General features: G+C 39.6%; 2 protein-coding genes across 2 annotated transcripts; one reads left to right on the top strand and one right to left on the bottom strand.

The window, feature by feature from the left end:
- Window positions 1–4958: 4958 nt before the first annotated feature.
- Window positions 4959–6935, bottom strand: LOC118791298 (DNA-directed RNA polymerases I, II, and III subunit RPABC2-like). The gene is made up of 5 exons (XM_036548610.1): window positions 6836–6935; window positions 6058–6127; window positions 5642–5772; window positions 5382–5453; window positions 4959–5217 (listed from the first exon to the last, which is right to left on the bottom strand). Exons 1-5 carry the CDS (start codon window positions 6853–6855, stop codon window positions 5127–5129), a joined length of 384 nt encoding a protein of 127 aa, XP_036404503.1. The 5' UTR covers window positions 6856–6935; the 3' UTR covers window positions 4959–5126.
- A 457-nt stretch (window positions 6936–7392) lies between these two features.
- Window positions 7393–10287, top strand: c1h22orf23 (chromosome 1 C22orf23 homolog). Its single transcript, XM_036523347.1, has 7 exons — window positions 7393–7465; window positions 8316–8424; window positions 8696–8758; window positions 8913–9074; window positions 9240–9368; window positions 9509–9609; window positions 10198–10287. Exons 2-7 carry the CDS (start codon window positions 8316–8318, stop codon window positions 10285–10287), a joined length of 654 nt encoding a protein of 217 aa, XP_036379240.1. The 5' UTR covers window positions 7393–7465.
- The last annotated feature ends 145 nt before the right edge of the window (window positions 10288–10432 follow it).

Below are 10432 nucleotides of genomic sequence, written 5' to 3'. Positions count from 1 at the left end.
CCGAAAACAAGGTCCTGGTTTGGGTTCATAGCAACACACCAAAGTCTTAAGAATGAAGTGCAAAGCATATAAAATTAAACATATAGGAATAAACACATAGGAATGAGACCATTTTTTATGAGGAAATAATCATTTTTTATTAACCAAAATGAAGGCTACTGTGTGCGTTGTCAAAGAAGGCAGTGTATCTCTACTGTCGTTGTTGTTATTCTAATTATTATTGTCCTTTTTATGTTTTTGTCACTGTAACAGTACACTGAAAAGTCTGTACTACTGTCCACCTGAGAATAATTATATTTTATGTTACATTTCCTTATAAATGTACATTTTATTGTAAGATGCTCATTTATTGACTCTAGCTACAACTTATGTTTCATTCTGTTCATTTATATCCTTAATACAACGTTTCTATATTACAAGGTAGTTATGGTAGAGGCCAGACTGAGTGAATGTGAGTAAGAATGAATGGGAATGTACATACTGCAAAAATCCCCAGTGCCTAAACACCATTGCTTTGTATGCCTCAGTGTCCAAAATATAACAACCTGATCATGGAAGCCTTACTTATTTCATGCCAAATAGCTGGCATTTTACAAAATCAGCGGGAGGAAAGTGGAACAAGACATTTCCCAAAGACTGCTAGATTAAAGCCCAATGATAATTCTGAACTTAATTCTGCCATTTGATGTGTAATAGGGTTAAACTTCTATTGGTAGTTTAGTAACTCTCTTTTCTCAAGTACAGAAACAATGATTGTTTTGAAGTGTACATAGGTACTAAACCAAGTGTGTCTGATTGCCAATAAATCTGTCCTCTTGTTTCCTGGTCTTCTGACAAATTATAGGATTTGTATTTCTAACGACTAAAATATATCATTGGGCAAGCCAAAAGAGCTGCAATAGGCTCTGAAAGCTTGTTATGGAGAAGTTGCCAAAATCGTTCTTAGAATATACCGGTATTACGTGAAGCTACAACGTGTAGAAGTGATTACCAAGCACTTTCCTGATGCACAGGAAAGTATACTGAAGAATAGAGAAAACATGTAAAAAATCTATGATACTTAACAAAGGCTTGTGTTTACATCTGCTGCCATGTTTGAAACATGGAACTGTCCCTCTCTCACAGAAACACGGGACAAAAAGCCCTCTTCTCCCTCTTCCCACCCTTCCCAGTAACAATGTGAAATATCATGGGTTTCTTATTTGTGATTTATATATTTTTATGATATTATCTTTTTTCTGTCTGGTACAATTTTTTGATATTTTTGAACACTGTATTTTACATTCCTGACATTCATTATGCTTCTTTTTCCAACACAAAATGTCACACTTCCTGTAATTGTTTTTTAAATGTTATGTATTAAAACAAATTATTTATACTTTCTGAGACTGTCCTTTATCCTTGGGGAGCAGTTCTGTGCTGCACACCTGACTGTCTTTTTAGTTTTTTCATGCTTCTGTCCCCTGGTTGGGTTAAAGAAAAAATTTGCATATCAGTTGAGACATAGGAACGCTAACTCCTTCCTAACTAAATAAATATGTATTCTATCTGGTTTTGTAAAAGTTGTGGTTTTGAAAATAGATTTTAATCCTGCCAGGACTAATGCTGCATGGTATTCAATGAATAAATCAAAGGCTAACAGGATGTCACGAATGCACCACACTCCACAAAATTTTACTGTTTTCATCTATAATAAAAATGCATAATTGTTAATGATCACTAATGGGACTTCAGGCTATGCTAATTAGGGCTTGTCTGTGTAGTTCCCAGTAATACAGTAAAGTGAAGTTGAGCTTTCAGTCAGTAACTAATGACCTCTTATCTAGGACATACATGTGGGAAAATAGGAACCCATATGAACTTCATTGAGAAGACAGGAAACACAGAAAATATTCTAACAAGGAATGTACAGACTCCACACAGGCAAGTGCCCTCCATCAGGACTCACTCTAGAGAATTTGAAAATTGACAGTTTGTCTTGTAAAAGCAGATGTAAGTGTGCAGACAATGCATTAAATGCATTACAGCACATTATAGAACTGGTAACTTTAAACATCACAGTATTCGGTATCCTACAGACTACAACAAAGCCACTATAACTATACTCTGTTCCTAAGCAGGTTGATTTGTGTGTGTATATGTGAATGTATATGTACTGTATGTGTTAGGGTAAGTCTTACTCCTAATTCCCGCTATTTAATCGGCTGTGTATTACTTGGCAAGACAAAGAGAACTATTGAGAATGAGAATGGGGATGAAGGACAGGGCAGAGACCATGAGGCCGTAAGGTAAGACTGCCTAATCTGTAGTTCTACCATGATACAAAGGAACTTTTACACATACATACATTGTTTCTGCCTCTCTCTTCCACTCACACACACACACACACACACACACACACACACACACACACACACACACACACACACACACACACACACACACAAAGATTTGGGAAGTAATGGGATTAAAAACATTCCATCAAAACTGGAGGGAGGGAGGCACCCACAGGTGAAATGAGGTCATGTGTAGTGTAAAAAACAAGAGGAAAAGCTGAGTTATACCATAAACAAAAATATCTATAAATCAATGTATGTCACTGCCAGAGAAATACCAACTACCATAGAACCTCATGCACATCTACAAAGACCTGTGTTGTGTATTACCCTCATTAAATGGGGATCTTCAGTTCTCAGTTATTTTACTTATCACCACTTATAGAGACCACTGCATGGTTGATAATACGTTACAGATATGCACAGACTATATGTCAGCAGATGTGACAATGTTGATTTTCACCCGACATACTTCAGTTTTGTAGCTCCGTCCCGATTAAAGTAAACCCTGCACCGACCCAACTTTGTCTTCCCTTTTCGGATGATGGATATCGGAATGCAACAGGGCCTAGATAAAGCCAGGACCTGAGGTATCATTGCCACCCAAACAAAAGCTCTCTTAATTGGGGGAACAACTTCTGATCAGCCCATCTCCCAGCCCCTTTTGTCTCTCCCCTCTCATGTCCTTCATGGTTTCCTGTTCCCTTGGAAATGCCACCCACTTCCACAAAAACACAAAGAACTGACTGTTTTGTGCCTGAGAGAGGAGAGAGAGGCTGGCATACTTTTACTATAACTACCTGCCTGGCTGTGAGAGAAACGAAGGGGACTTCCAGAGCCGAACAGTTCATATTGTGTTTCTTTGTGCCTCTGTGTCTACATACAGTGGTCAAAAGTTTGGACATACCCGATTAAGATAATGGGAAACGTGCCTTTAGACATTTTGATCTAAAGGCTTATGCTGAAATGCTTGAATTTTTTTCTTAGACAAATATAAACTGTGATGTTGATGCATATGTATGTATTCCTTTCCTATATATATAGATATATATAAGCTATTTTGAAGAATATAAAATATAAGATAGCTTTGATTTAGTTTTGATGTCTTTACTATTATTCTGAAATGTGGAAAATGGTAAAAAATAAAGAGAGAAAAGTGTGTCCAAACATGTGACTTGTACTGTATGTTATGCTCTCATGTCAGTCATATCAAAATGAAACATATTTAAAAGTAGGAAGGAAAAAACAAGTCTAGAAACTTTTCAATCATAGGAAGTTTAAACACCATTACAGAGAAAATAAGTATTTGACAGCTATGTGTGATCATCTTGTTTTTTTTTTTAATAAAACAGTGGCTCCAAAAAACCCAGAATGCCTTGTTACTGTGTTTTTTACGCATTGGGACACAACTGAACGCATGGTATGCAGGGTGATGGGTTACTTCCCTATAGGCAGAGGTGGTGTGGTTGGAGCATGTTGATAGGTACTGTGAACAGTATCACCTGTAGGCATTGTGGAGCTGAAGTGATTGTGAAGTACTGACTTTCTGTCTGAAATGAGTCACAGGCCTCCCAGGAAACAGCAACACAGCTGGGATGAGGTAATAAAAGGAAGCAATTCAGCAGACTGAGCGCCTGTACAGCATACCTTTCAGATCTCCCCATCTTCTGGCACTCACTCAGACTAGTCAGGGGTAAACTCCCAAGACAGGTTTTTACACTTCTGTAAAATCTGAATTTAGTAAGTAAGTACAGTCTAAATGTACTGCACCTACTCTAAATGTACAGTTTCAACACAATCAAAGAGAAAAAGGTCAAATTCTCCACGGACACCGACTGTCAATGTCCCTGTTGGCCTATTTAATGCCATTTAAAAATGTACAATTGACAGTCAGAGTATGTTTATGGTCAACGCAGCCTTCAAAGATAAGGTATGAGCCCCCCTAGAAGGGCAATGTTTGTAGGCTGGGCAAGGAGATCTCATTAGATTGGAGTTTATCTGAGCTTTTAAACCAGACCTAGATACAGTTTCTCACACAGGAAACCAGTGAAATGATAGGTGGGAGAGCGAACAGCTAATGGTTACTACAATATACAGAGTCTATGCTTATCAGTCAGACAGTCAGAAAGCAAAGCCTTTAAACCATTAAAGGAAAAAAGTAGTTTGTCCCTCATTTAGATAAGCAAACATAATGATACTCCTGCTCCAAAAGCATCTTACAAAAAACAGCAAACTCTAAAGTTATTAAAATCTATATAGATATATTTATAAACCTCAATGAAATTATTTCTTATTTCTAAAATGTTTACTCACACTAAGAAGAACAAAGTACATTTCTGAATATACTTCATTAAAGCTCCAATTATGTTCTGATTAACCTTCAACCTAAGAAATCACCTTTTTTCCCCTCCCATTTCACCTTGACATTTACCTCCCTATTGAGGCTGCAAAACAACCACAATTATCACAATTTTATGAGTTTAACACAACCAGCACCACACTGTCATGATTGTAAAACTGATTTTTTTTTTAATGTTTGCCACAGGGAATATGTAACTTACGCACAAAATAATATAATCACAGCACCAGCAGCTGTTGTGTCACAGAGAAAAACGGCTCGGTGTGTGCTTTATTACACCGATCTCTCTCTAACAGGCAGAGGAGTTCCAGTGGAGCTGGGTCAGTTTGGTTTGGCTCAGTGTTCTCCCTAAGCTTGGTTCCAGTTGGTCCCAGCTGGTTCCAGCTGATTCCGGTTTGGTTCAGTTATTGCTCGGCTCTGGCCAGCTGGGCTCAGTCAGTGACGATGAGCTCATCGCAGCCCCAGTCCTCATAGCTGCCATCAGGCAGGTACCTCCTGATGATAATGGGGATCTTCCTGCCTCTGAAAATGCAGAAACAGCCTGGTCAACAGCTGATCATCACACACAGACAGCAAGCAGGGTTGAAGCTTTGCTTATAATGTGGGAACACTGTTCTACATTACCATAAAAATCAAACCTTACAAATGGTCCAGACAAGAACATGTTAACACAATAAGGTACTAACTTGAGTTCTTTCATGGCAATTTGCAGAGGGTCTGTTTCTCCCTCCAGCTCCACCATCACAGGGGCACACATTCTACAGATAAAGTAATGAGAACAATTAAAACAGCGAGAGCAAAATCTGCATACTTGCTGGAAAGGTACGGACAAAATACGCTACTGAAACTGCCTCAATGCATATCTGAAACGCAGGCTACCTCTGAACTGCATGTAAAAATGGCAAAGGACTGAGACATTCACATGAACATACAGGAGTGTACTCACGCTATCTGCAGAGCGCGGGTTCCCAGCACTCTGGCTCTCTCGTACTTAGTCATGTAGGGCGTGGTGATTCTTTTCTGATTTGGTTGCTGTCCCTCTCCCGCCGGCAGGATCTGCACATTTTCGGCATCCTCCTGAAACGGGTCAGGACAAGGAGAAGGGTTTTTCGATTGTGAAATGAGGAAAGTAGTGGGGCAGTTACAGAGAGACCCAACGAAGTTTAAGAGGAAATAACCAGATTAAATTACATTAGTTTTGAGTGCAGTATTGGTATAGATGTATTCTAGCTCAAGTAAAGTTCAAACAATGGCCACATCTGATGCCCAACAAGACAGAACAGCCCATCCATATGTAGGGAATATGTGGAAACAGGAAGTAAGATATAGACCAAGGGTAAGCGCTTCCCTGCCAGAACTCACATCTTCAACATTTTCTAGGTCATCTAGTCCGTCATCTTCTTCAACATCATCAAAATCCCCATCGTCAAAACTGAGAAACAAGTTGTGCACATGTGATTTTAATAAATAAGCATAGTGGTAGCTTGCTAGATTACATCCAGGTGTGTCTTCATAGACATATTACCCTTTGACAGAAATTTAATCTGTAAATCATCCTGCGCAACTCTGTGAAATATCAACTCTTTGACGTTTTCTGGCATTACGTATAATGTTGTAGTAGAAATATATTGATAAGCAAAAACATGACGCTCATGTAATAGTCTATCATTTACAGCCATAATAGTTTTTAGAACTATAGGTGTCTTTACATTTACATTTATTTATTTAGCAGACTTACAAAAGTGCATACAGTAAGTATAGCGACCGTACGGGGACAGGATGTGTACAGTTCCACAATGAGACAGTTCTCAGCTGAGAGCAAGGTCTGTTTGAGGACACAGTACTATCAGACTTGTATAACTACAGCGTATAGGGCGACTAATACGATACACCTTCAAACAGCAAACTTCAACAACTTCAAACAAACAAAAAAGATCCTTACTTTTTAGCGTAATATTAATCTATATGACTATAAGTGCGTACAATCAACTAGAGAGATGTGCTGCTAACAGTATTAGCTCGACTAAATACACAGTTCAAAGTGCCGGGCCTGATCTATCTAGCCAGCGAGATCATCGGTCTCGGAAGCGTCGTATTCCTGCAGGACAAATTTGTTAGGTTTGATTAGCGACATACTTACTTGTCTTCGTTATCAGACATATCTGTGTATATAATCTTTAACACTCAAGTGAGATGTAAATGTCTGGTACTGTTGACTCAAATTCAAACACGCTCTCCCGCTAAATTCCTTCCTTTCACTTTTTGACTTCCGGCTAGGTATGAAATGCATAGCTCGGAGTAGAATGCCACTCAGATACCTGGCCGCGTTAGCGTTCTTACTGGAAACACACAAAGGGTTCTTGATATTCCAGAGCCATTAATGAAATTGACTCCTTATGGTGAAATTGACTGGGTTTTTTGTTGTTGTTTTCCGCTTGTGTTGCGCTCTACCTCACTTGTAAGTCGCGTTGGATAAAAGCGTCTGCCAAATGAATAAATGTAAATGTAAATGAAAATTGCATTTGCTTCCACAATAGAAGACCTCTGAAGATTTTATCCATCTAAAGTGGCGCCGGATAGGTCTCTCATGTATTGCTTCCCAAGTTGTAATGGCCATGCTGATCTAGTAATTACATATCTATCATTCAACCCGTTCTGTTGCCATGGTGCAAAGTTGTGTTGTTGTCATGGCAGCCTGTTGTGTCTGAGATAACGTTGTCTAAACACTCAGTGGGCCTGTAACTGTGAATTTCTGTGAAACAAGCTCGTGGTAAGTAGTAAATTAGCTTGCTAACTGAGATATCTAGTTACAGGTATTTTTCTTCAAAAACAACTTTGTGTTATGTTCTGTTAGCTATGTGGGCTCGCTAGTTATAATCATTTTAAGTATAACAGCAGCCCGCTAACGTTACTAGATGAGGCTAGCGTTGGGTATTTATTTTGTTACTTGCATTAATTTCATCTAGACCGTTAATGGCTGAGTAAAGTCTATTCTGAGTGCATGTCATATTCCCACTTGCAAATGGAAAGATATGAAACCCTATTTCCCGTGTTTTTCGAATGAAGTTAAGTAGGCCTACTATGTAAGATCTCTTAAGGTGATTCCTGAAGTACACAAGTAAAAGCTAAAGAAAGCTGAAGCTAAAAAGATAACGTTATGCTACGATATCTTACCTCATTTTGTGAACCTAATATGTAGCTAGTGCTATATGTTCATAATATTGCCGCCTTAAAGTTTATATCAATCTGTCTGCGTCAATTTTAACATTGTATTAAAGTAATCTAGCTAACTTTATGACATGCATAAAAAGTTAGCTACATACTTAGATGACTAGATTAATACAACATAATGTTTGATCGATCGTTTGAAATGAGTGCTTTATCCCTTCGAGCTACACCCATGTAACGGAAAAACATACAGGAAAAAATGGCAATGTAAACTAATGTCGCCCATTTTTGCGTCTGTCATTATTTCCGCTTGAGATTATTTCTGCTTCAGCCTTAGTTCATTTTGAACAACGATGCCTCGGTGAATATTCTCCATTGTGTCTGTAAATATCTCCTTAACTGCCCGGCCCCATCTGCGGCTCCCTGTCCCCGTTTTTCTGTCTGCATCTCAGATGGAGGGATCTGCCAGTGGAGACAGTATGAAAGATGAGCCACGCGGAGGGCTGTGGAACTCCCCCCGCGTGCCTCAATACAGCAAGGAAACACAGGATTTGATTAAGTGTATGTTTCCGTTTGTGTGTCTTTACTGAGTAGAAGAAGCCAGTTGTAGACATGTAAGAATTTTAATTGGGTAGTGATCACAGCGGATTAAGAAGGAATGTCCGCCATATCCGTTCTATTTTTCCAAGTAATTATTACATAATGGTCAATATCCTGTTTACTGTATGCTTTGTTTCAAATTGTGTTTACAACGGAGCCTTAAAAAAGGTTCAGTGGCATGCCTATTGCGAAGCATAACTTTCAAAGTAATGCTTTTGTTCTGATCTTGCAGTGATGATGCATGAGTCAAAACTCACGAATTTCCAGCAGAGACAAATCAACAATGAGATCATGAGTGAGTACTTAGTATCTCACAGTACCCCTGCGTCTACTCAGAGTGTATGCTTAGAATGTGTTTACTGTAGTCATTTGTATTGCCTGAATTTGCATTTAGCCTCGGTAAGGTGAAGGCAAACAATTTCTTCTTCTGTCTTCTGCCGTTACCCCAGGAGGGGGAGCTCTTCCCTTGGTCTGCAACCCCACATCGTCAACCCCAACGCGACAGGTAGTCAGTGGAGCTGGCTTGACAGCCAGACCACAGAGACGCACTGCTGAAATGTGTCGTTCTGGGGATAACTACAAAAGAGAGAGGTTCCGCCCCAGTGCAGCACGTAAGGTTTTTTTTTTTCTATAAACTTTTTTTTTCTGAGCATTTAATATAATAGGCAGTTTCAGCCACAGACAGGCAGACATGAAGGGCCAACTCACTCAAGTTTGATACTGGCAGAAAGAATAATATCACGCATATTGAAGATCATTATTTCACTCTCTCACAGGGGATCTGGAGAAGGAGAAGATGAGGTTGCAGAATATTTTGGCTGAAGGGAAAAAGCAGCCAAACCCCAGCCAGCCACAGGAAATTCCACATGAGAAGGGAGAGCCAAAGGAGGACAGGTTCCAAGAGGGTAAGTTTGAGGAAGAAAGCTATGTCTTCGCTCTTTCATCTTTGATCTGGTGTCCGTCATGTTCGGCTCTCCAAACCTTTCCCACTCAGCACACTCTAAATTGCCCTCTTTCCCACTAACGCTCAATGCCTCTCTTTCAGTTCTGGATGAGATAAAAGACAGAGTGGACTTTTTAGAGGAGATGTCAGCTCTGGGAAGGGGGAAGGCGTACCAAAACATCATCAGTGTGGAGATCTCACAGGTAAATACTCAGGTGGACCTAAACTGGCAGATGCACAAGTTCACTCCCTGGACATGACTGTAGTTTACCACAGGGCCGTTTGCCACAGTCCTTCACTTTTAATCCAGAGTGCCAATTAGAGGCGCAGTGGGCATAATTTTGAAAGTCTGTGTTACGGTTTGGCTGGAGGCTAACCCAACCTTTCAGAGTCAAGGCAGACACTCTAACCACAAGGCCACTCTCATCTAGTTGATAACATATTCAGGTAATGAAGATCATTGCTATACAGATTCCAACATTAGCTGAGATTTTAAAGATAACGCTTCGCCCTGAGATGTACCCACTTCCTCACTGGTACAGTGATTTTACAGAAAGTGTCATCATACTGGATACATATCTGGAAGACAGAAAATTAGTTGCACACATGAATACAATCATGCACAATGAAATTACAACTGTGGCACACCACAAAACTCATGGACATCATATCGTACTGCTGTTAGTACAGAAAGACTGAAATATGTAATACTTGTAGTAACTTAGCTGAAACTAATAAAGACAATGGTTTGTAGAAGAGTCACATTAACATTCATCTTTTTCCCCATTTAGAAAATCCGGGAGCTTGAACTGATTGACAAGGCTCTCAGTGAAAACATGGTGACTGAGATGGAGAGAAGGGGGTTGTCACCAAGGCAATGACTGACATAGTGGCACTGTAGCCAATTAAATCTGTGTGCTTCAACTGCTGATACCCTGCCTCTGCACGTTAACCTGGACTGACATCTGTGGATTGCACTATGGTGGTGCCATCCATATAATCTCCACTTTCAGGCGCTTTGTTCAT

This window comes from Megalops cyprinoides, chromosome 1, assembly GCF_013368585.1.
Source record: "Megalops cyprinoides isolate fMegCyp1 chromosome 1, fMegCyp1.pri, whole genome shotgun sequence".
NCBI lineage: Eukaryota > Metazoa > Chordata > Actinopteri > Elopiformes > Megalopidae > Megalops > Megalops cyprinoides.
This window is presented reverse-complemented; position numbering and strand designations above follow the sequence as displayed.

Excerpts from the sequence above, each read along its gene's own strand:
- LOC118791298 (XM_036548610.1), bottom strand. The coding sequence starts at position 6,855 with ATGTCTGATAACGAAGACAA. Across the intron at positions 6,128-6,835 it reads ATGTCTGATAACGAAGACAA|TTTTGACGATGGGGATTTTG; the intron begins GTAAGTATGTCG and ends CTTGTTTCTCAG. Across the intron at positions 5,218-5,381 it reads ATTGCCATGAAAGAACTCAA|AGGCAGGAAGATCCCCATTA; the intron begins GTTAGTACCTTA and ends CTGCATTTTCAG.
- c1h22orf23 (XM_036523347.1), top strand. The coding sequence starts at position 8,316 with ATGGAGGGATCTGCCAGTGGAGACAGTATGAAAGATGAGCCACGCGGA. Across the intron at positions 8,759-8,912 it reads AATCAACAATGAGATCATGA|GAGGGGGAGCTCTTCCCTTG; the intron begins GTGAGTACTTAG and ends CCGTTACCCCAG. Across the intron at positions 9,369-9,508 it reads GGAGGACAGGTTCCAAGAGG|TTCTGGATGAGATAAAAGAC; the intron begins GTAAGTTTGAGG and ends CCTCTCTTTCAG.